Source organism: Cydia strobilella, chromosome 7 (genome assembly GCF_947568885.1).
Source record: "Cydia strobilella chromosome 7, ilCydStro3.1, whole genome shotgun sequence".
NCBI lineage: Eukaryota > Metazoa > Arthropoda > Insecta > Lepidoptera > Tortricidae > Cydia > Cydia strobilella.
The window spans coordinates 371,080-396,877 of NC_086047.1; the positions used below are offsets into that span (position 1 = coordinate 371,080).

Genomic DNA, 25,798 nt, shown 5'->3' on the forward strand with positions numbered 1-25,798 from the left:
ACCCAATGTGGTTGCGACACAGCACCGCAAACTATGGTGCACCTGCTGGACTGCCCCGCGTGCCCGCACTCCTGCTCTGAATCCGACCTGAGAGACGCCACGGTCCGGGCTGTCAGAACCGCTGCTTTCTGGGCATCCACTGTTTAGGAGAACCTCGACACGAGAGAAGAAGAAGAAGAATATAGAATAACGTTGCCTATAATCGAATTAATTTCGCTCATACCAATTACATGTATTGTTAAATTGGTAAATGATAATTGAATATCGACATCGCAAACCTAAAATACTTAAATACTTAATAGGAGTTTGAAGGAGAATTTAGACAGCTCATTACAGAGTCTGCATGTACCTAGCATGCCATGTTACTTACATCCATGATGCCATGACTGGTTTTACAAATTAACCATAAATTTAAATTTAAAATAAAATACTTAATAATTGTGATAACTCCTTCCTTAGTGTTTACAATCAGTTTTTAACCTTCTCGATCAAAGCAAATGAATATTCAGTAACGCACATGTCTATAGTTATTGTTGTACGCACAATGACATGACAACCATGACAGTTACAAAAACAAAATAAGACTTTCAAGTTACCTAAACAAACATATTGAATGACGAAGTCTTTTTTTTATTTTGAGTTGGTGGTAGTTAATTGTTATTTTAATCTTAATTTAAAAAAAATCGAACTTTGGTAGATAGTTTGTCATCGTCAACAGACAATTCGCCATACATTTCAATTCTGTGGTTCGATGGCACCGTTTCTAGTCATCCGAAGTGTCTTAAATTATTTTAGGTTCGTTGAAATATCTACGCTTGTTGAATTTTGAGGGTCCGTTAGCATTTGCATGACCAAGTGAATGAGAAACCAGACCGTCAAGCCGCCGCAAGTGCCGGATTACCCAACCAAAGTTAGAGGGACCAAAATATCAGAAGTCAATTGAATATGATATGACTGATAACACCGGAGAGATGGTACCGTGTTTTTTCAAGCTATTGTTGCCTCCGTAATAATGATAATATAGAAAATAACATATTCATTATATATATTGACTTATATTTCTGCAGGAGTAAAAGGTCGCAAGGCAACGTCTGCTACGGCGAGTTCGGCTGTTTTGAGGACTCGGGTCCGTTCGCCTACCTCGAGACGCTCCCCAGCCCGCCGCATGACGTCGGCACGCACTTCCTGCTTTACTCCACCGTCAGCAGGTAACTACAGTAAAGGTCAGCGTCTACAGCGGCGAGTGAGGACTCGGGCCCGTTCGCCTACCTCGAACCGCTCCCCAGCCCGCCGCATGAAGTCGGCACGTACTTCCTGCTCTACTCCACCGTCAGCAGGTAACTACAGTAAAGGTCAGCGTCTACAGCGGCGAGTGAGGACTCGGGCCCGTTCGCCTACCTCGAGACGCTCCCCAGCCCGCCGCATGAAGTCGGCACGCACTCCCTGCTCTACTCCACCGTCAGCAGGTAAATTCATATATATCAATCTTCTGCATAGACAGAGGGAACCTCCTATCTTTTGTAATACCTAAGGCAAATTCTGCATTGCGAACCGGAAGGCGTAGTGTCAGGGGCGTAGCTAGAGGATATGGCGCCCGGGGCATTCACCAAATTTGCGCCCCCTGACGACTGACAAAAGTTTCCCTGCTGCTGCCTTTTGCCCATTTTGGCGCCCCCCCTTGGATGGCGCCCGGGGCACTTGCCCCTCCCCCCCCCCTAGTTACGCTACTGCGTAGTGTAGCTGTAGAAGATCAATGTAGACCAATGTGGTCAAGATCGCAGGAAACCGTTGGATAAGAGCAGCTTCCGACCAAACTTATTCAGATTATCGTTGGGCGCCTTTATCCGTTCTAGCAGCGAACGTATTTGGGCTGATAGGCTTAAAAGTATATTTTAATATTTGAGCAACTCCTTGCGTATTTGTTGCCAACTAAAATATCGTAATTGTTGTTCTCAGAGGCGATCAGCCGTTGCTGGCGGTGTCAGCCAGCAACATGTCAGCAGCTTGGGGCTGGGCGGCGCGCGCCTTCGACGCCGCGCGGCCTACACGTGTCATCGTTCACGGCTTCGGCTCAAACTGCGACAATGTCTGGGTGTACGAGATGAGGTCTGCTCTCATGGCCGTGGTGAGTATTGTCTCAGACACCAGTGGCAGCACTTGACTGTCCGGTGCTGTACAACACCCAGATTTAAGTAGGTACTCTAAATATTCCCGGGCTTGATGAAATAACTCACGTTTCTAAAATGTAATTGTACAATTACAGGAAGAATGCAACGTGGTGTGCGTAGACTGGGAGGGCGGGGCCACGATGCCGAACTACCTGCGCGCCGCCGCCAACACCAGGCTGGTGGGCAAGCAGCTGGCCATGCTGCTGCAAGGTAAGGTTTATAATGTGTCCATGCACTATTGCAGGTCGCTGTACATTGGTACGTTGTGGTGTAGACTGAGGATGTTGATCACGATGCCCATCACCTACGCATCGCCGTGTAATATCCAACACTTATCTAATACTATACCACAATGTCGATACTGAACTGCCTGATAGTGATAAATTCGCTGCTCCCTTTTTGGCGAAAATTGTATTGCCGAATTTCACTTGGCAACCAACTTTTCGCCAAAATTTCATTTGACAAACCAATCGTTACCAAATAATTATTTCGCAATCATTTCATTTCCCAACCCCATAGTTCCCCGTAACCCCGCAACCAAAGCGGCGAGAGGACACCATGGGGTTTAGTGGGTAGTGGGGCCTCTATACAGCCCTGAGTCCCAGATAACCGTCCGGGTTCTTCCCGGCCCGGCGGCAAGCGTAAAAGCATTCCCCATGTAAAAAAAAGGTTGGATTATGTAAAGTTGCGAAATGAAATTCGGCCAAATGAAACTTTGGCGAGAAGTTGGTTGCCAAGTGAAATTCTGCAATACAATTTTCGGCGAAAAGGCAGAGAACCGATAAATTCACTAGAGAGGTGAAGCAAAACGAATCGGAAAATTCCAAGGCGATATTTAGGTACAATGCACAATGAAGGCATAATCTAAAATGTTACTTAGATATATGCTCATTGTATAATTTAGGAAAGCAGTGACGCGACTACTAATATCTGTTTGTGTGTTCGTAGGTTTCGCGAAGTACATAGACCTACGGTTCGAAGACGTTCACTTGATTGGGTTCAGCCTGGGCGCGCACGTGGCCGGCTTCGCAGGATCAGAATTAAGAAATATTAGTCGCATTACAGGTACTATAGCTGAGCCACTCCTACCAGCCCCTTAAGGCCTAAGGGAATGGTTCTAAGAAATTCAGCCCATTCATTGTTCTATCTGAGGCACACTTGCGAGTATATAGCATGATGAGTATGAATATGAATATATAATACATAAATACTTAAATACATAGAAAACACCCATGACTCAGGAACAAATATCTGTGCTCATCACACAAATAAATGCCCTTACCGGGATTCCAACCCAGGACCATCGGCTTCAACAGGCAGGGTCACTACCCACTAGGCCAGACCGGTCGTCAAACGCAGTGACGCAATACGTTAATAGAAATTGTACATATGCTGCCTGCAGATTTAAATGTCCAACCACGGACTTAGTAATGGGCGTTACAAAACGCCAATGCAGCACATTCTGTGAGGAGCCAAATTACGTTGCAACTTTTCTAATCATCTTATAACCCCAGGTCTAGACCCGGCAGGCCCGCTCTTCGAGTTCCAAGACCCGCGCGCGCGACTGGACCGCGGCGACGCCGCCTTCGTGGACGTGATCCACTCCAACGGGGAGACCCTGATCCTGGGCGGGCTGGGCGCCGCGCAGCCGCTCGGCCACGTCGACTTCTACCCCAACGGGGGGCGGGTGCAGCACGGCTGCTCCAACTTGTAAGGCTTGAACTTTGTGGTGGTAGAATACTAGCTGGATTGTGGACGTGATCCACTCCAACGGGGAGACCCTGATCTTGGGCAGGCTGGGCGCCGCGCAGCCGCTCGGCCACGTCGATTTCTACCCCAATGGAGACTCTAATTTGTAAGGCTTGACCGTATACCTTTGTGGTTGAAGTACAATACTCTCCAGAATGCCCCCACCAGCTTGATTGTCATGAGACGCTCCATCATGGACGTCATCCACTCCAACGGGGAGACCCTAATCCGTAGGAGTCTATAGGGCACATTAGCTATCTGACATTTGAAAGCTGTTAAATAGTATTAAGTTGTCAGCGTAAGGTCTATCATCTCTGGGTCTGGAGTGGCCAATTTATCTATAAATTAGTTTTACACAGCACAGTACGAATCTTTACTAGTCAAGTCACGAGAGTCTACGTCAAGCCGTCTGGTTTAACTTGTGTAAATTATGGGCTATAGTAAAACTTATTGTATTCAGATTCGTGGGGGCTGTCTCGGACCTGGTGCTGCCCTGGGCGGCGGCGTCGGTGGAAGGCCGCTCGCTGTGCAACCACCGGCGGGCCTACAAATTCTTCACCGACTCAGTGTCCCCTAAGTGCCACTTCCCTGCCTTCCCCTGCGCCGATTACGACAGTTTTCTCGAGGTAAGGTCGAGGATGAGCTGGTCTTGAATTACATTTCACACTGTCTTACAATAGGGGATATTACTACAATGTTCTGCCACCAGAGTGCAGGACTAGCCTTTTTAGTAAACCATAGAGTAACTTATACATACTGTAACTTTATCAGGTTTTTGACAAGTTTTCAGAGATAATAAAATATGACATTGATGCATCACATCAAGGCGGTTTGCTTACAGACGAGGACCTACCGGGGAACGCGAATCCGAAAATTCGCTATCTGCCTCTTTATCGCTCGAATGTGCAAGCGTGACAGAGATGTTAGTTAGTAAGTTAGATAAATAAATTTTCTTGTTTCACGATAGACCCCGCGATAGTGGCGCCCTGGCGCCCCCTACGCAGAGTTTCGCGTAATATTCCCTACAACTCACCGGCAAAGTAATCACTGTTATGTTAGTGATCGCAGTCCAACAAGATGTTCTGAACTAATCCGTACATGATTCGACACTAATCTGCACGTCGCACTTCCTGTATCATGATGCCTAAAACTGACATACATTGGAGAGACAACTTTGAGATTTCCTTCACAGAGGAATCGCGACCCTCATCAATAAGAAATGAGGGTTTACTGATGTTTCGGCGAAAATTACTTGACAAACTTTCAGTTCCCAAACTATTTATTCCATATTTTTAGTTGGGCGAAATTTCATTTCGCAAATTTACATAATCCAACCTAACCTAACGCAACCTAGTACGTCATTTTCATTTCGCAAGTATGGTGTTGGGAAATGAAATGGCTGCGAAGTAAGGTTATGCCAACGATTGGTTTGCCAAATGAAACTTTGGCGAAAAGTTGGTTGCCAAGTGAAATTTGGCGAAATAAAGGAAGTACACCGAAATGAGTCCGTCTAAACTAACTTTGCGGGAGTGAGGGAGTATAATTATAAACGTCATATTTTCATAGAAATTTTACATTAATGATGTCATTTCCACACTTTGTCATCGCAAATGCCATGCAAAGCTATCTCGGTCCGACTGTAACGATGTGAGATCGATTTCGCAAAGAATACAAATGATAAATGATACCAAAGAGGATATAATAAGATAGAGCGGTACTGTCATAGTAAATTTTGTAACCACTGTAAATTCACTGCCATCTATCAACATACTTTAAAACTAAAAATGAAGATTTATAAAAATACGTTAAAATGTATTTAAATATGGATAAATGAAGTTTTTATTCGCATTAATTATTTTTATATGATTTTGACCCATGTTCTTTCACTGATATGCATTAAAATTATAAATACCAAACGAAACCGTCAACGCCCTCTATACGAGAGTAGACCAAAACTAGTGGGGCCATCTAATCGAGAATCAAATTTTCGTGATTTTCGAGGCACGTTTTTTCCTTAGACTGTATCCATCTATTACGGAGTTATATCTATCTTTGATGATACCAAGTAAATTTGGTTCCCAGGGCCGCTGCTTCCCGTGCGGCGGCGAGGAACGCTGCGGCAACATGGGCTACTACGCGGACCGCTCGCTGGGCCGCGGCCAGCTGTACCTGCTCACCAGGGAGGAAGAACCCTTCTGCGGTAAGATATGCTCAACAAACATCATTTTCATTCATTCAGTCATTCGATGCAGCCCTCACAAAAAGGATTGAAGACACATTGATCGATCCCTTGCCGCCTGAAGCGGACTTTGTCAACATTAGTTCCATCGACAATACATTTTGGACACTAAAAACACTATAGTCGAACCAAGCTGACTCTGCACAGATTTGCAGTCAAAAAGTGCTGCCGAACAGAAAACTATGTTGTCAACATGATTTGTTATACGATAAAAGGAAATAGTGGAAGACATTTTTGTAGAGTAGCTACAGTAGCTACATAACGAGTTAGCTTGGAGTACTATGAATTCTTCAGTCTATTACCACTGATCAATAAAATGTCGGTGGAAGGCCGCTCGCTGTGCAACCACCGGCGGGCCTACAAATTCTTCACCGACTCAGTGTCCCCTAAGTGCCACTTCCCTGCCTTCCCCTGCGCCGATTACGACAGTTTTCTCGAGGTAAGGTCGAGGATGAGCTGGTCTTGAATTACATTTCACACTGTCTTATAATATATTACTACAATGTTCTGCCACCAGAGTGCAGGACTAGCCTTTTTAGTAAACCATAGAGTAACTTATACATACTGTACCTTTAACAGGTTTTTGACAAGTTTTCAGAGATAATAAAATATTCAGAGATCAGTAGCTACATAACGAGTTAGCTTGGAGTACTATGAATTCTTCAGTCTATTACCACTGATCAATAAAATGTGTTTGTCTAACAGCTCACCAATATCACGTGTCGGTGTGGGCCGAGAGCGAAGCTGGCGCGAAGGCGAACTACGGGCGCGTGTCGCTCACTCTGCACGGAGACTCGGGGCTCAACGAGACCTTCCCGATGACCAAGTGAGTCGAGACTTCTATCATGTCTATCACTTCTATCAGTCTGTCAAGCTCTAGGTAATAGGTGAAAGCTACATCGACGAAAACGGAATAAAGTACCTAAGTAGTTAGTACGTCTAAACAGACGCAAACTATCATTTACAAACGTAAATGATAGTTTGAAAAAGTGGCCATGGAAAGGATATCTTGAAACAAAAGTTTCAGTCACTTAAACGGTTTTTTTTTTTCATAATTTTTTTCACAACACCAAACACCAATAACATCACAAGACTCAAAAGGTGGCAGATCTTGGAACTGGACCAGAGAGAATAACCCACATAAAAGGAATGGTGGTTAATGGACCACCACCTGGGAAAAAAAAATAGTACATATAATCTGATTATGGCTAAAAAAGCCGATGGCAGATGAAAGTAAAGGAAAAAAAATTCATTCAAAGCGCGACCATGACACGCCAGTAGACTTGAGGTATTCTATCCCCAAAAAATGCGATAGGCACCTTACTTTCCCCCAATAATATAAAGGATTTATTGCAGGCGCGAAGTGACCTCACCCGCGGCGGCTCGTTTCACGCACATGATCGTGCCCCACCCGGCGCTCGGCGTGCCCTTGCGGGCGACGGTCCACTACGCGGGGTACTCCGGTTGGCTGACGGCAGGCGCGAAAGTCATACGGCTGCACAAACTGCTCATCGCTGACAGCTTCGGCAAGACGTGAGTTCCTCGTTAACTATGCATTTGTGGGAACAATACATATACATAATACATCGACTGACACATTGTCATAGTATCAGAGAAATGTTCTGATAAGAACAGTTTGTGATCGATCGACTGACACTCTGCGATTAAACAGAGAAACAGTGACGGTTGCTCTTATAAGAGCAGTTTTATATTGTCCATGTTTGCTTTTTTGACAGGTCATCTTTCTGCAAGAAAGGGCTTCAGTTGCTGTCAGATGAGGCCGTCGAACTGCCACTCTATCCCGGAGACTGCCAAATACAGGATGTAAGTTTCTTGCGTAATTACGTCTTAGTTACCAAGAATTAGCCTCATGCATGAAGTTTATATTCGAACGAAATATGTTTTATTCGGATGTTTGTTACCGTTATATCATGTTACAAATGCATCATGATGCATGATGCCTTTTTGGCACAGACATCAGTTGAGCCACCTTCCCTTTCAATTAGTTTGTAAGCATTCATTCATTCATTTCATTTATTTCATTCACAAGCAATAAAACAACGAATTATTATCGTGTACTTTTATTATGTACCTATGTTACAACTTCTTGAATAAACGTCTTTTATTATTATTATTATTTCCGTTTTTAAATTACCATTTAATTACTTAAAATTATAAATAAAAAGTACAAAAATTTGCCCGCGAAAAGCTAGTGAGCGAAACGCTCGAAACGCCACGTGACGTCACGCGTTCGACAGATTAGTGTCATTAGTAGCAAACGTCAGTTGGACCGCCCAACGTGTGACGTCATCACGCTCTGTCGAATTCGCGCCAAAAATTATGAGCGTTTCAACCGCTCAAAAATTTTCAACATTTTAAATATTTTTTTAATAAAATAATGTTAAGGTTTACAAAAGTATTTTTCATTTCTCATGCTCTGAAAGAGGGTCATTGTTGTTCTAAAAGGTGTGCAGAAAATGATACGTGTCTGCACTAGAGCATTTTACGTTCGAAGTACGATTTTTTGAATTTTTTTACGATAAGCAATTGAAATTTGAATTTAAATGTATTTGTTATACAATTTCCATTCTGATATTTGACTCTCCATTCTATAAATAGAGACACTTTTGCCTAAATTGTTAACTGAAGGTAGGGTACCTAAAAATACTATAAAAAATTATACTTGGTCATGTTTTAAAAAAGACATGCATTTTACTTTCCTCGTATTCGAAATGAAAAGTAGAGTGTTTAACTCGGGTGAAAGGCATCATTTCAGCCTCGGACTATTGGCGCTCTCACTGCGTTCGAGCGCCAAAAATACCTCAGCAGAAATGACTGCCTTTCATCCCTTGGTTAACAATCTACTATTTATCATTTCCGGTGTTCCAACGATATAAATTATGAATCCAAAAATAAAAATAAATTCATGCATGGAGCTAATTTAAAGACCTCTGTTATCCAATTTCATTCTTGATCCCTCAGACCGACGCCAACTCCACAGCCGACGAGCTCATCAAGCGTGACACGTCGACGAAAGCCGCGCCGGTGGATCTCCACGATAACGAGCTGTCGGACGAGCCGCCGTTCCGCCTCGTGGACACCGCCGAGTGGACCGGCGCCGACGCCGGCCGCGCCTTCGGCGTCACCAACACCAAGCTGGCGCCCGGCGGGGCGATAGAGATCGCTGAACCGGTCCTTAAACCGAGACAACACAAAACGTCGAGGCAGCGGGCCGATGAGCCGCCTGCAGAGATATCTGAGCCGCTGCTGCGAGCGACTCAAGCGCCGCGGTCGACGACGCCGCCTCCAGTGCGGAAGGCGAAGAACTATGACATGTCGACCACGCCGACCTATGAGGACCAGGCGGACGCGGCGGATAAGGAGACGAGCTTCGCTGTGCAGGTAACTAGCATCGTGTGTGTCTTCGGCAGATACCCTCGTTTGCTTGACGTCCGTGTTGTTGAGATGTCCAGCCGGGCTAGCACATGATTGGCACGAGAGTATCTCGCCGCGACATAGACTACCCGTTCCCCTTTAATTCATACAGTTAGTAAAAGACGGGTAGTCTATCTCGCGGCGAGATACAGTCGAGCCAATCATGTGCTAGGCCTACTGAGGCGTTACCAACGTAAACGTAGAGATCGCGAGTAGACAAGTTTCTTTGTGCAAGTAAGGTACGTTACCCCTTATCAACACCACTTATTGGCCTAGCGGTAACTAAGGGGACATTTGACAGCAATATTACACCTATCCAATAATTATCACTTTCTGAGATTCTATAATAATTCAGGTCATAACGGGTTAAGACGAAGACGGGCGTCATAGCCATCCAGAATGTAGATAATCCAGATCTGATGATGAAAACAGGAAGTGGGAACATGAATCGCGCTGCTTATACGAGTTGGAATCTCCTCGATAACATGACTGCTCAAATAAGAACCTACAGACAATATGCTTGTAAAGCCAATGTGAAGAAGACACAAGGTTTTTGGTTGGGAAGACTGTTATAGGACAAGAATTCTCGTATTTGAATACGTAGTACACAGGAAGGAAGAGCTTCGCTCCTGCTCTACCGACCTTCTGTAAGTGAAGTATGTGTATAAACGTAAGAGTTAGAAGCGACGAAAGAGCTTGTAGACGGTCTTCTCCACATTGACCTTATCAAAAATAAAGTTAACAAAAATATTAATTTCAGTTCCTGCCGTCCCGCCTGGCGTCATTCATCTCGCGCGCCGAGCGTTACGCGCGCGACACGCTCCTCCCGCTCGTGTCCGCGTACGCGCCGCGCCTGCCCATCTTCGGCTCCCGGGAGAACCCCAAACCCACCGCGCGCTACATCCCCATGGACGCCAACGTCACCAGCTCGGTACCCGTGCCCACGCCCACTCTAGAAATGAAGATAGAGACGTTACGAACGATGGGTCCACCGGGGGAGAAGCGCGAGATGGAATCGCCTGAAGATCCTGAAATTACTACAACGACGACGACGACGGAAAAGCTACAAGCGGCCGCTTCGGAGGTAATGGCGTCGGTGCCGGCGGAGATGCTACAGGTGGTCCCAGGTCCGACCGTGACGACGAGTACGGCTTTACCGCCTGTCGCTCTCCGGAGCGAAGGCGAAAAGATCGTCATAGTCTACCCGAGCAACGCTCGAGACGAGCGTAAAATCCGTTCCCATTCATACCCTGAGGAGTTACAGTTTGAAGCGTTGTACCGGCATACGGCAAAGCCGGAGCTTCGAGACCTTCGAGTGGATTTGCCTACGTTCTCGCCGCCGGTAACGACCGTGGGCACGCCGGGCGACCCGCGCTACATCCCCGTACCTTACCCGGCGACGAGAGACAAGCCCGGTGAAGCCACGTGAGCGAGTATAGTCATGATTTGATTTAGTTAGTCGATGATTGAGGGCTAAATGGTTTGAACGGCAAAAAACGCGGTTCAAAGCATAGGAATCATATAGTCAGTAAATGATAGTATCTACAAGGACCTCAATAAATCTGTGTTGATGAAATCTTCTGCTTCCTTAAAACAAATAGAACAGTAATCGAATTTAAATATAAATTAATAATAATTATAAATTATAAATTTATATAGTGTACGCAATACACGGTCGTCGTGAACGCTGCTCGCACTATTAGTGCTTGAGAAAGGAGACCTAGGCTCTCCGAAACATGTCGCGCGAGTGACTAAAACAAGTGAGTCTAAACGGTAAAATGATTTAATAAAAATAGAACAGTGAATATAATAGTCGTTTAAACCAAATAGCTTTATGCAAATTCTTGTATTGTATAAATACGTGATTTTTAAAGTGATCCTTACATTCCGACTAAGTTAGAAAGGCCTGTAGTTGTGTTAAATGGAGAAAACTCGTATTGAGAGTGAGGAGTACTGTGTAGAGATACAATTGATTGTATGAATCACCTTAGATTCCATGGAAATGAAGTAGAATAATGCTATATCAGTAATAGCTCAAAAATATGGGATTTGGACATAGTATTGTACAAGTTTTCGAGACCCAGCATAATATTTTTGCTAGATATTCAAATATAGTTAGTTGTTAAAGGCCAGAGCGCACCGGCTGCGTGTGCGTTACAAGTATGTTGGAGCCGTGCACGCACATCACGCAAGCGGTGTGCCGTCTCGCATAAGGATCTGTATATTACAAACCCGCACGTGCCAACGTCTACGCACACGCATCTGGTGTGCACAAGCCTTTAGAGAATTCTATTTTTTTATTCGAACAAAACAGACTGAAATCAATTAATAGGTACTACACGTAGCACGCTGGGACTCGGAAGGCAAGTACATTTTAGTATTAAACTTGGTATTTTTCTAAATTATATAATTTTGTTGTTATTATTAGGATCTCAGGCCGCAAGCTTTAATGTGAGAGAAACTAAAACCCAGTGTATTGTGTCTGCTTTAGAGAACTATTTAAATGCAATTGCCTATTAAAAGAACTGGTTTTGTGTATATAAAATAAGGCTGTAGAATAAGAAACACTTTATATACTTAATTAGAAATCTTATTTATTATCATTTGTTTTACTTCCATGTCTTGTATTATACCTAACAACAAAAACAATATTCGTAGAGAAAATTGAAAGCATTTCATTCATATAACTAAATAACTGCTTTCACTGTTAAACTAAAAAGTATAATTGCAAATTATACTATAATGCTACTAATATCACATAACTAGAATGTAACATTAAATTGACAATCCGTCAAAAGATCAAAGAATGACGAAAATATGGACAAAATCATAGTATTTACAGGGCCAGAAGTCCAATTCAAATTTAACAACTTGTTACGGTTATAGACTGAAATAGATGTCATATATGAAAGAAAAAGTGACGAAGCCCTCCAGTGGTGTAGGTCGGATTCGTACCGCGCGGCGTTTTTAACAATCCGGGCTTAACGTCTTGCACTCCTAGGCGGCTTCGTCAGTCTATTTCAGTTTATAATTTATTATATTCAGTATATTTTATTTTATTCAGTTTATGCGACTATTAAAAAACACAAATCAAAATAATTAATGAAACAATTAGATTTGTTCCCGAAGTTGTGAATCCCCAAAAAGAGTCGTAACAAGTCGTTAAATTCGAAACAGGCTCCGGGTCAAGGTAGGTTCCGCTCGCAAAACACTTTTTCATAACATGCGTATTTTTTACACACATGTGACTTAGGCACATAATGTCAGGAGCTTTAGGTTATTTTTTTTAAATATTATATTATTTATACTTATCATTGCGGTGGTAAAATGATGACAATTTTCAATCTTTCACGTTAACTTGGCCACTGGGGAACCTTACACGGTCGCCGTAAAGTACATCGGAGCGGGAACGGTTCAAAATGTACAGCATTGAATTTCGATGGGTACGCCGACACACGTCATCATAATTTTTGACGGGCCCCGCACGTGACGCCCCGCGCCTCCTTTGTCGGTTTCTAGCGCGAGTCAAGAGCAGACGGAACCGACATTGGCAAATTCACTCCGTGCAAAATTGCGGGGAGTAAAAGCCAGATAGGAAAAAAAAAAAGAGCAGACGGGAGCGGAGGGTGGGCGGCGGGGCGGGGCGGGGCGGGGCGGGGCGCGGCGCGGCGTGGCGTGTAACTATCTACTTCATGTACTTATCTCCGTGCAGCGTGAGTATGCGCGCGGAGGACTTGGCGTCGAGGAAGAGCGCGGCGACGGCGGCCACGTGCGCGGCCCCCACCCGCGCCGCGCCGTCCGCGCGCGCCGCCAGCTGCGCCGGCGTCAGCAGCTGCGCCGCGTACCTGCAATACTACTTTATGTCACTGCCACATAATTAAAGGTTTATGAAACGAACGAACCGAGTTTCATAATAGAATCACACGAGTGTTTTAGTGCCTAATTATGTACAGTTACATAAGTTGCTTTATATACAAACATATTATAAACTTTCTATGATATATTCACTAACCCCATATTACGGCCGCCATTGGGGCATAGTTGCGCTCTGGCGGAATTCGCGGATATGTGGTGGTGGAGTTTCCGAAATATCTTTATTGCACATTTTACACGAAACTTTTGCTAGAGTTACTTTAAAAACGACAAAACAAACTATTTTTTACTTACAAACGAATTAAAAGATAGGCGACAAAGAAAACTTTTCACGCATGTCGCACAACCGTATTTTTTTTATTCAGAGACAAACTAGAGTGGGGGTCGATTGCCATATAGTTCGATATTATACCGACTAACGAGCGACTAAAATTGTACGCAATTGATATTTCATTTCAAATAAAACATCATCTCGACCGATATTAGAATAGAGGTTAAATCAAATTTCTTTGTTTTTCAGAGATGTTCGAAATTTGCATGAAATAATATTATCGAAATCGATGTTATTATTTAGCAATAATAACATTTTGACAGATAAAAAATTTGCTGTAACAAAACAGTTTATCTTATGTTGGCCATTATTTACGGATTTCGAAGGCATCATACAGGGTTTATGATATGTGTATAGATAAAAAATATTACAATACGGATGTTGCTAATATTTCAATAATTTACTTCGTACAGATGTAGAGCTTAATTTGCCGCTGTCGTTGATCGCTGCCGTCGGTCGAGCGTCCCGTCGGTGGTGTATTTTTTTTTTATACAACGTCGGTGGCAATCAAGCATACGGCCCGCCTGATGGTAAGCAGTTACCGTAGCCTATGAACGCCTGCAACACCGGAGATATTACACGCGCGTTGCCGACCCTAACACTCCTCTCCCTCGTTGAGCTCTGGCAACCTTACTCACCGGCAGGAGCACAACACTATGAGTAGGGTCTAGTGTTATTCGGCTGCGGTTTTCTGTAAGGTGGAGGTACTTCCCCAGTTGGGCTCTGCTCTAGATCTGGAATGGCATCCGCTGTCCTGTGCCCTACCACACAAGTGAGATGTCATTCATAGTGCCCGTACCTCTCTTTTGGACGTAGTTTAAGGACATATACGGGTCCGGACGCAGTTTAAGGACATACCCGGGTCCAAAATAATGGTATGATAAAACAACGCCCCCCGTGCGTCCGGGCACCCGGTTAGTTTTGCCCCGAGCGTGGGGCGTGCGCGCGAGTGTGCGCGTCCGTCCGCACGCCGACGCACGCGGCGGCGGCGGCGGCGGCGGCGCTGGCATCAGCCGCGCGCAGCAATCAATCTGCCCCGGACGTGAGCATCGCTGTGCTACGAACCATACAACATTTATTTATTTATTTATTTATTTAATATGTAATATTAGCACTAACAGATAAGATACCTTACATGCTAACATTCAAATTACATTTATATTTATATTTACACTTTAGCTTATACACTATATTTCATAATTATTTCACATTGTGTTCGTTCGTACGCTCGACCGACGTCAGATTAGCGTAGGAGGGTATCGAGCCTAATAAAAGTCCTACCGAAACCCGACGTTTACAATACATTTCTATAACAATTACTTTCAATTCGATAAAAATTGTATTAACTTATTATAAAAATTCAACACCCATTTTTAGCAATCAAAAAATAAAACGAGCCAAGTGCGAGTCGGACTCGCGCACCGAGGATTCCGTACTTTTTAGTATTTGTTGTTATAGCGGCAACGGAAATACATCATCTGTGAAAATGTCAACTGTTTAGCTATCACGGTTCATGAGATACAGCCTGATGACAGACAGACAGACAGACGGACAGACGGACAGTGGAGTCTTAGTAATAGGGTCCCGTTTTTACCCTTTAGGTACGGAACCCTATTACTAAAACTCCTCTGTCCGTGTGTCTGTCTGTCCCCAGGCTGTATTGCATGAACCGTGATAGCTAGACAGTTGAAATTTTTACACAATTTTTTGTTGCCGCTGTAACAACAAATATTAAAAAGTGCGAAGCCCTCGGTGTGCGAGTCCGCCCCGCCGTCGTCCGGTAGAGCATTCCTCACCTGAGCGTGGTGTCGGCGCCGACGTCGGCCAGCTTGGCGAGCGCGTCCTCCTCCACGGCCACGCCCTCCGTGGTGGCGCGCAACTTCAGGATCTAAACAACACTCACAGTCAATAACTCCCTCCTCCCTCCTCCCTCCTCCCTCCCCTCCACAACAACTATAGTCCCGTCCCGTTTCTAACTGGGACCGTACGTAAACACGGGAACTACCGGATGGCTAGCCAAGTTAACGTTGATAGAAAAAGCCGATCGAAACTTAAATAATGTATGGAAATGATTATATAACTTTAAAGAAATATTTGAGGACAATCTTATACTAATAAACCCAGCCTCAAACTAAGCAAAGCTTGTACTGTGGGTACTGAGCGACGATATACATACTTATTAATATATTTAACATATGTATATTATTTTATTATTAAAATATACAATGTAAGCGGGTGAATTAACTTTTTAGTCTCACTAGCAACACTCCCCTGGACAACTCTTAAAACGCTGATGTTATGGACTATGGTTAAGTATTAAATTTTACGGGCAAACCAACTTTCTTGTCACTCGTTAACATAACTACGATCTCCTGGGTAGTAACAGGGTGAAATTTTATTCACCAGCCATACTCTGCAGTGACTTTATATGCCATACTGAACAACTTTTATTATGGGACCAATGCCAAAATAGGGTATTTGACTGTATTCAAAGATATAAATACATACTTAGATAACAATAACAATAATTACTCAGGAACAAATAGGTTACCTAGTACCTGCGATGAACACAAAATGGGCCCCTGGGGCCCGTTTCCCAAAAGCTTGTAGCTTGTAATACAAGCGGAAATCCCTTTCTAACAGAAGCTGTCAAAAAGTGACATCCGCTTATTTTTATCACTAGCATAGATTTATAAGTTTTGCTGTGCCTTGCACTAACAATAATATGATTTTTTTATTCGAAATAAAAATATTGAATTGAATTGAATTACAAGTTACAAGCTTTTGAGAAACGGGCCCCCGGTCTTTAGTTAACACCGTGCACTAATAATCCTTCCCACACTGTACGCAGCCCATTTTTCTTTGACAATAGGACTCAAATAAACACTCAATAACATAAGTTGACATCAACGATTAAATTCAATTGCAATACACGAAAAAAAATGTTAGAATAAAAAACATTGGAAGTATAACACTTTAGCTCTCGCTTTTTGTACACATAATTAATGCCATTACCGGGTCTAACACGCTTAAATTTAATTATTTTAGCTTTTTTCCGACGTTTCAACTAGGTTGCACTCACAGAACTATAGGTATATCAAGATAGAAGAAAAGAGCTCGGCAATTTGTAGGGAGACCGAGCGTGTAACATTTTGCGTAGGTACTTTGATGTCACGAGCGTAATTTAGTGATGAGAAACATGAGCCGCGCGAAACGATTCAAAAGCATCGATTCACAGATCGATTAGAACACGGCATCGATTCTAAAATATCGATAAGAAACGACAGAGGAAATGATAATTATTTTCGACAAAGGAAATGATAATTCACGTTGACGATTCAACGGAGCCACGCCGTTCTATTGTCAAAATAGTGTTTAGTTTTTAAGTTTATGAAATTATACCCGGTAATGACATGAAAAACATTGAAAGTGATAAGCGCGTTAGACCCGGTAATGACATTAAAAACATGTAAAGTGATGAGTACAAGGTTACCTGTAGCAGCTCGGACTTATTGTACGGCAGCGTGCGGATGATCAGCAACCTGTCCAGCAGGTCCAAGGGGATGCCGTGCGGGGAAACAATGTCTTCAGTGCCTCTGGAAACAATATAAAATAATAAATAAATACTATATGACAACAAGGAGGCTTGTGTTATGGGTACTCAGACAACGATATGTGTCGTTTTCAAGCAAAAGCTACCACATTGTCGCTTGCCATTAGGATGCTCTGATAGGTTTTTCGTATAAAGATACAAGCAATTTTCGTCCTTATGGTAAACGACAATGTAGTACCTTTTGATTGAAAACGTCACAAGGATAATTATCAATGATGGTTATCTTGATAATTATCGTGATTTTTATGCCTGATAATTATCGATTTGATAAATTTACGAAGATTCTAAGACTAGATATTAAAATTTACTAAAGAATTCAAAGAAAATAAACATGGCACCATCCATACCTGGGATAATTATCCGATATTTATCGGACTATAATTATCTGGATAATTTCAAACCCTGTTACATACATAGAAAACATCCATGACTCAGGAACAAATATCTGTGCTCATCACACAAATAAACGCCCTTACCGGGATTCGAACCCAGGACCATCGGCTTCACAGGCAGAGTCACTACCCACTAGGCCAGACCGGTCGTCAAATATACACGCCAACATGTATATTCGAGTTCCGAAAAAGTCATTGGTACGAGCCGGGATTTGAACCCGCGACCTCCGAATATTTGACTACTAGCAATTTCAAATCAGTTTCTTTTTTCGAACTGACAAAACGATTTTGCTGCTACGGGATTTATATGAAACACTAGCATGTGACGTCACAGTCAAATTACCTACTCTTTATAGTTTTATACGGGTTTTAAAATAGAAATTGTGTAAAAATAATTGCTGTCTGCGTTTCCGTATTAATATTCTGGTGCTTTATTTCATGCATGGTGTAAAATAATTTATTTTACATACAGTCAAATACCCTATTAAAAGTCGGACGTCATATCCACTCGGTCACCACCGCTTACATGCGTCATACAAAACATTTGCTTTTATAAAACTGTGGTACTTATATGTGGGATGCGTACCTTATCAGACAACGCCCCCTGTTGGTGGCGAAGATGACTATGGGCGCGATGGCGGACTCCAGCGCTCGGTGCAGGTACGTGAACGTTTCAATGTCTAACATGTGCACCTGGAACCAAATTTAGTACATTACGATACAAGTGCGAAAAGTAGGAAATTCGCAACGAGTGGCGATAAATTAAAACACGAACCAAGAGTTTTAAATCGACACGAGTTGCGAATTACCTATAGGGTATTTGACTAGTCAAATCAGTTTCTTTTTTCGAACTGTCAAAACGATTTGCTAACTATGGAATTTATATAAAACACTAGCATGTGACGTCACGATCAAATTACCCTCTCTTTATTGTTTTATACGGGTTTTAAAATGTATAAAAATAACTGCTGTCTACGTTTCTCTATTAATCTTCTGGTGCTTTATTTCGTGCATGTTGTAAATTATTTATTTTAAATAAAGTCAAATACCCTATTCGCACGTGTATCGTACGTTTTATAGTACATATTAGTTTACTAAGGTACATATTAGTACCTTAGTATAGTACCTATTAGTTTAGTATCATGTCACTACCTGTGAGTTCCTATAATTGGCTTCCTGTATAAACTATAATTTTTATGTTAATGTCACAGCTTTTGGATCTCCAAATAAATAAAATAAAAATAAAAAATATGTGCCATATGTGGCCCTTTAAATTTTTGACATAGGCAGCAAGTAGTGCTAATAACCGCCTTGGGAGTTTTACAATCCGATCTAAACCAGTAGGTAATATACAACCAATATTATATTCCCTTTAAAAAAAAAACATTTGCAGGGAGTACCCACATTCCACACCTCCACAGCCAGATTCACGTAAGGAAATTTCTATGATACAAAAAGTGGGTGACTATTTACGTTCCATAATTTCATTTTCACCTCACTCGCACGGAAAACCTCAGTTTATAGCGCGAAATCTGCGTGTAAAAGTCTATTTTATCCGCTAGCGTGCAAAAGTAATTTGAATTTCGAACACGATGAATTACGGCAATATTACTTTAAATTTTTAATATGGGTGCTCTTCTCTTGTTTATTTTACTTGGATTTGAGTGTGTTATGTCTTAAATTTGATATGTTAAATAGAGGGCAAAATGAAATATGATTATTTTTATATTTTTATTATTTTTCTTGCATCTCGCATTTGCCTCGCTGTAGTGAGGTGAAAAGTTGTGTTCCGCACAGCTGCAAAATTATTTGGCGTCTCGTGTCTTTAAAGCCTCGCTACGCTCAGCTTTCAATTTCAACACTCACGCCAAATAACCACTTTGCAGCCTTGCTTAACAAATAACCATTATTTTTTTGTTATTTTTTTTTCCACTGTTGAACTAGTGATTTGGGAAGTAGTATCAGCTATACAAACCTCATCAATAAATAGAACTCCAGGCACCAATTCAGCAATTCCTTGGTCAATATATTTGTTCACCACTTTGTTGATCTCCTTTCTTAGTTTATCTGTAAGCATATAAAATTAATATCAACATATATTATAACTAAAACTTCCGTGAGACACAGACATATTAAATATATTAATAACGGGTCACTCACGTATTTTAAGTAAGATAAGATTACCCATAAGCATTACTAACACTGATTGATCCTAGTTGGTCGTTGAATAAAGAATTTAATTTAATTAAGTCGAAAGACGCTCGACATGTTTCACTCTGTACCGAGAAGTGTCATCAGGATCGTGTGTCGGTACGGAGTGAAACATGTCGAGCGTTTTTCGACTTAAAATACGTGAGTGACCCGTTATTAATATATTTAACATATATGTTTTATTATTAAAATATAATATACAATGTAAGCGGGTGAATAAACTTTTTAGTCTAACTAGCAACACTCCCCTGGACAACTCTTATAACGCTGATTTTATGGGCTATGGTATTAAATTTAACCTTTTGGACGCCAATGACGGATATATCGGCACCGCAGGTCCAACGCCAAAGACCGATTAATACGTCACAGACCACAGAGTAACATAGACCTACGTGCATTCGCATAAAGTTCAATTTCAGTCACTTCGGTGGCGTGGCGTCCGAGTGGCAGCTTTTGTGTTTGACACGGCGTCGAGAAGGTTAAAATGCTGATGTTATGGTATTAAATTTAACAGGCAAGCCAACTTTCTTGTCACTCATTCACATAACTACGATCTCCTGGGAGAAATTTTACTCACCAGCCATACTCTGCGTAGACTTTATAGGCCATACTGAACAACTTTTATAATGGGACCAATGCCAAAATAGGGTATTTGACTGTATTCAAAATAAATTATCTTACACCATGCATGAAATAAAGCACCAGAAGATTCATAGAGAAACGTAGACAGCAGTTATTTTTAGGCAGAATTTCTATTTTAAAACCCGTATAAAACTATAAGAGCAGGTAATTTGATGGTGACGTCACATGCTAGTGTTTCGTTTTGACAGTTCGAAAAAAGAAACCGATTTGAATAGTAGTCAAATACCCTATTGTGAAAAAAATTTGGCTGTTTCATACATGTGATGCCGCTGATTAGTATGGGACACCCAAATTTTTTTCTCGTTTACCTCATTGGTCTTATACAAAGGTATGTTTACCAGTGATCTCCGTCTTCTTAGGCTTCATGAGCTGCCCCATCATGGACATGATGTCGTGGCCGCCCTGCGGGCGCGCGTTGGCGCAGTCCAGGTCGTGCAGCGTCACGTCCTGCACCACTTCCTTCTTCTTGTGGACGTCGCCTTTTGGCAGCGGGACGTACTCTTCCGCCTACGGATACAAGCATTCTAGTTATTTGTTTTACAAGGGGCAAAGTTGTCCCCACCCCTCATGCCAACATTGCCGAGCAAGATAAAGATCCAATTCGAAACTTCGAATCTTGAGAGTTTGAAGGCACGAGGGTTAAACAAATTTTACTCCCGAGTGAAACACAAAACTTTCCACCACACTAACGTGGAGAGTTTAACCTGTAAAACATTACTAATCAAAGTAAAATTGGGGCATTTTCTATGAAAAGGGACCTTATTGTCGATGGCGCTTACGCCGCACAGCGTCGCGCGGCATTGTATTTATATCGGAGCATCGTTTATAATGGCGTAAGCGCCATCGACAATAAGGTCCCTTTTTATAGAAAATACCACAATTAATGACATTAAATATTTATCATTCAAAATCATCACTGTTAACAAAGATTTATGTAACTCCATATAAGTAAAATTTTGTTAAACATTGTTAAATATCAAAAAGTGTCGCCAACGCCATCAACCTGAGTATAGGCCAAAGGTGTGGCGCCATCTATTCGAGGCACGTTTTTTCCTTAGATTACCGTGCCTTTTTAGTTTTAACTCTGTGTCGATACATGGCAGTGTAGCGACACAAGCAATTTACTGTGACTACAAAATTTACTATGACAGTAACTCTCTATACACTCTATTCTCTTCGGTGTTAAGTAAAAGGCAATTCTACCACAAAAAAGAAGTACATTACCAACCTCAAGATCAAACTCGGTGGCAAATGTGTCGCTTCTCCCCTGCCTTTTTACGGCCCCGGAATTGGCTTCAATGTAGATGACATCTCCGACTTCCACCTTTTCCTTCTGCAGTGATTCGTAGATGGTGGGGTCGAGTTTCAGCTGCTTCGTGCCTTTGGCTGTCTTCAGTCCGATGATCACATGAGATACTGTTTTTCCATATCCTGAGAAAGCAACATTTTCAATTATAAAACTATTTTCAAATATTTAACTGACGTTTTACTTTTAATGTAAGAAACTTAAAAAACCGGCCAAGCGCGAGTCGGACTCGCGCACCGTAGGGTTCCGTACGTTTTAGTATTTGTTGTTATAGCGTCAACAGAAATACATCATCTGTGAAAATTTCAACTGTCTAGCTATCACGGTTCATGAGATACAGCCTGGTGACAGAAAGACAGACGGACAACGGAGTCTTAGTAATAGGGTTCCGTTTTTACCCTTTGGGTACGGAACTCTAAAAACATCTTTTTTTTTTTTGGAAACAAACAGTCACATATAGATAAGTTTAAACTTGCAGATATACAATAAGACCTATAGTTCCATTAATTATAACATACTGGTATTGATAACAAGTAGAAACAGGGCTTGTTCGGCACTGCCTATAAATAGGAAGATACACAGAAGTAACAATTGGATACACAACTAATAAAGTACCTAAGTATCAAACACGCTTACAAACATACATACGTTACATAGGATCTTATTCTCAATATAGAATTTGTCTAACTCCTCCTGAGCCAGAGAGCGAAACTTTAGTGCCGATGACAGACGTATGACGTTAAGTCGCATATAGGATTATGGATGGTATAGAAAGGATCGCAATCTCTTATGGCAGAATTGTTGCAAAAGTGACCGCTTTCAGCTTTAAACAATAGTTCCTAATCTCTCCGGTGGCGCTAGTTAGGCTCTGGGACATGAGTATAACATGAACCATATAAGGCAACAAATAACCCGACCAAATTACGTAGGTTGTTTTTGGTAGTATTTCGGTGTATGGTGGCGCCGCCTAATTACTGTTTTTTGATGGACACTTTTCATACATAGAGATTTGGCTCCTTTATATAGTCTCCATGTATAGGATGTTTATTTATTTTTCGGTAATTTATACAAAAATTAAACAGAAATTGGTTGTCTTTTCCAACAATCTTGTTTTTAACATGACATAGACAGTTATACGTGGCCAGTACGTATAAAAACTCTCAACTCAAGGTTCAATATCAGTAAAGTAAAGAGGCTAAGTAAAAAGTTGTTATTTGATTAAGTATATAACAACACACTGTATTTAGCTTGACGTCATACGTCTGTCATCGGCACCAAAGTTTCGCTCTCTGCTCCTGACCATTCCACAAATCAAATTTTTCTTAATATTGTGTCGTAATTTACTTTTACTGGGTTTAAAACCCCAAATTGCTAGCATCACTTATGCCAGGATCCCTATGAAGTTCTAATTTAATGTAGCTGAAATCCTGCTGTACACTATCACTAACAGATTAACACCATTTAAGCCATTGAAAAAAAACTTATACCAATGTCAGCCACCAATCAAGTGTTTATTTATTTATTTTACATGGAGAACCACCAGCTTAAACTATGCTACTAGCGACATAAATAGTGTTCTTGCTAATAGTATTCTATTTTCTCAATGTTTGTATAATATATGATAGCTTTTGTCTTACCGCCCGCCGGGTTCTCAGTCTCCACCGGAGTGAACTCCGTCACCTCCCCCTCATACACCTCCTTCGTCTCACGGATGCGCAGACCGATGGCACGTCGGAAGTTCTCCATTAACACCTCTGTTTTCTTGATCTCTGTACTGTACACCTCACTCCCCACCATGGGGCAGAATGGCACCTGAAATATCACATTGTTGAAATTGAACCTGAAAATCATAAAATAACCTAGGTTTTTCAATTTGCCCAAATTAAAGCCGTTCATACATTTGGTTGTGCACAATATATGAACAGCGTGCGTCCAGGCCGCGGCCTAAAGCTGGGTCTGCTGCTGGGACTTAAGCCCACTCAAAAGCATTTCCATTACCGCAATTTAAGCCACTCCCAAACCAAAATCCTGGATCCACCACAGAACAGACAGTACTGGGGATGCCTATTACGCAGGCCGTGCCAACATCCCTCGTTCCGTGGTGCTAGAGAGTCGTGAAAAGCTTGTGTCGGATATTGAGGGCACTCTATCCAGAGTTTCGGTGTGGGGCCGGGACAATTTAGTGCGATTCAACCCCACCAAGACACAAGTTTGCGCGTTTACCGCTAAGAAAACCCCATTTACTGTGATCCCACAGTTCGAAGGCACAGCCCTTACCATGTCAGGGAGTATTGGGATCCTCGGTGTCGACATCTCCAGTGACGTCCAATTCCGTAGCCACCTGGAAGGGAAGGCTGATCTGGCATCCAAAAAACTCGGTGTGCTCAATAAAGCACGGCGATACTTTACTCCGGGGCAAAGACTGCTGCTATATAAATCGCAAGTCAGACCCCATATGGAGTACTGCTGTCACCTTTGGGCAGGAGCACCTGGATGCCAGCTTGGACCCTTCGACTCAGTCCAAAGGCGCGCTGTACGAATCGTCGACGATCCCAAACTCACAAGCGGTATCGAACCTTTAAGTCTAAGGAGAGACTTCGCCTCCTTGTGTGTGTTCTACCGCTTGTACAATGGGCTGTGCTCTGAAGAATTGTTTGACATGATGCCAACGGCCGCTTTCTATCACCGCACCGCTCACCATCGGCAGGGTGTTCATCCTCACACCCTAGCACCTAAATGGTCGCGTACTGTGCGGTTTAAGAGGAATTTCCTCCCGCGTACGCTTCGGCTGTGGAATGAGCTCCCTGCCGAGGTTTTCCCGAGGGGCTACAGTATGGGGTTCTTCAAAAAAGGAGTGTACAGGTTTTTAAAGGGTCGGCAACGCGCGTGTAATATCTCTGGTGTTGCAGGCGTTCATAGGCTACGGTAACTGCTTACCATCAGGCGGGCCGTATGCTTGATTGCCACCGACGTGGTATAAAAAAAAAAAAAAAAAGAACAATAACATATTTTTCTACATTTCTTTATAACTTTGTCTATCTGATCATAAAACTAGTACCTACGTCAATTCTCGGGATCAGTTGCCAAGCGGACCCCAGACTCCCATGAGCCGTGGCAAAATGCCGGGACAACGCGATGAAGATGATGCTCTGATCATAAAAGTAAACCAAAAGAAGATGACTTACTTTATTGCCGAGTTCCTGTGCTATCGCTAAGGCGATGGCAGTTTTGCCTGTTCCTGGTGGGCCAGCCAGCAGCAGCGCGCGTCCAGCCATTTTCTTGCTCCTTATCATGTCCACGACCACACCCGCAGCCTGCAGAAGCCATGATCGTAAATCGTTTGTGAAAACAAAGACTTGGTCGTTGCATTGCATTATTTACACAATACCATGGCAACCACCAAATTATAACCTCAAAAAGATCCATTACATATTTGATCAATACTATTCCAAAGTTTTATTCTAACAAAATCAGAGTTCTACATAACAGTAAAATATAAAAAATTCATTTAAGATGTATAAAAAATACCTCTCTCGCGTTTTCTTGCCCCACGAGACCGGCTGCCATTTGAATTGGAATCCCATTTTCGTCTAAACCCAGTCCTTTAATATGGGTATGTGCTGATATTCTCTGTGTTTTAGCAGTGCTTTTGACCTCTTCAATCTTCATTTTAAAGTTTTATTTGTAATTTTACCACACTAAACAATAACAAATTCGGCACAACGCGAAACAGCCAACGAACCGCTCAACTCAAAGCACTCAAGATGAATGAATTGAATGATTGATTGAAAGAATTATGAATGAAATGAACATGAATGAATGGTAATTTGATTTGATGA

General features: G+C 42.3%; 2 protein-coding genes and 1 long non-coding RNA gene across 3 annotated transcripts in view; 2 read left to right on the plus strand and 1 right to left on the minus strand.

Annotated features, from left to right (window-relative positions):
- Positions 1-11,100, plus strand: part of LOC134742921 (uncharacterized) — a 56,539-nt gene extending 45,439 nt beyond the window's left edge. Inside the window, exons 4-15 of the mRNA XM_063676129.1 lie at positions 1,068-1,208; positions 1,957-2,125; positions 2,264-2,378; positions 3,117-3,233; positions 3,683-3,878; positions 4,378-4,543; positions 6,000-6,117; positions 6,862-6,982; positions 7,513-7,689; positions 7,893-7,980; positions 9,139-9,558; positions 10,352-11,100. Of these exons, the coding sequence (XP_063532199.1) occupies positions 1,068-1,208; positions 1,957-2,125; positions 2,264-2,378; positions 3,117-3,233; positions 3,683-3,878; positions 4,378-4,543; positions 6,000-6,117; positions 6,862-6,982; positions 7,513-7,689; positions 7,893-7,980; positions 9,139-9,558; positions 10,352-11,020 (2,497 nt within the window). The 3' untranslated portion in view covers positions 11,021-11,100. The remainder of the gene's footprint in view (positions 1-1,067; positions 1,209-1,956; positions 2,126-2,263; positions 2,379-3,116; positions 3,234-3,682; positions 3,879-4,377; positions 4,544-5,999; positions 6,118-6,861; positions 6,983-7,512; positions 7,690-7,892; positions 7,981-9,138; positions 9,559-10,351) is intronic.
- A 54-nt stretch (positions 11,101-11,154) lies between these two features.
- On the plus strand, positions 11,155-12,191 carry LOC134742925 (uncharacterized). Its single transcript, XR_010127980.1, has 2 exons — positions 11,155-11,196; positions 11,393-12,191. It is a non-coding gene; the product is annotated as an uncharacterized LOC134742925 (long non-coding RNA).
- Positions 12,160-25,725, minus strand: LOC134742905 (ruvB-like helicase 1). Its single transcript, XM_063676099.1, has 10 exons — positions 25,488-25,725; positions 25,145-25,273; positions 23,597-23,771; positions 21,882-22,084; positions 20,992-21,160; positions 19,776-19,867; positions 18,387-18,493; positions 17,289-17,391; positions 15,592-15,683; positions 12,160-13,436 (listed from the first exon to the last, which is right to left on the minus strand). The coding sequence occupies exons 1-10, from the start codon at positions 25,626-25,628 to the stop codon at positions 13,277-13,279; spliced, it is 1,371 nt and encodes a 456-aa protein (XP_063532169.1). The 5' UTR covers positions 25,629-25,725; the 3' UTR covers positions 12,160-13,276.
- Positions 25,726-25,798: the final 73 nt, after the last annotated feature.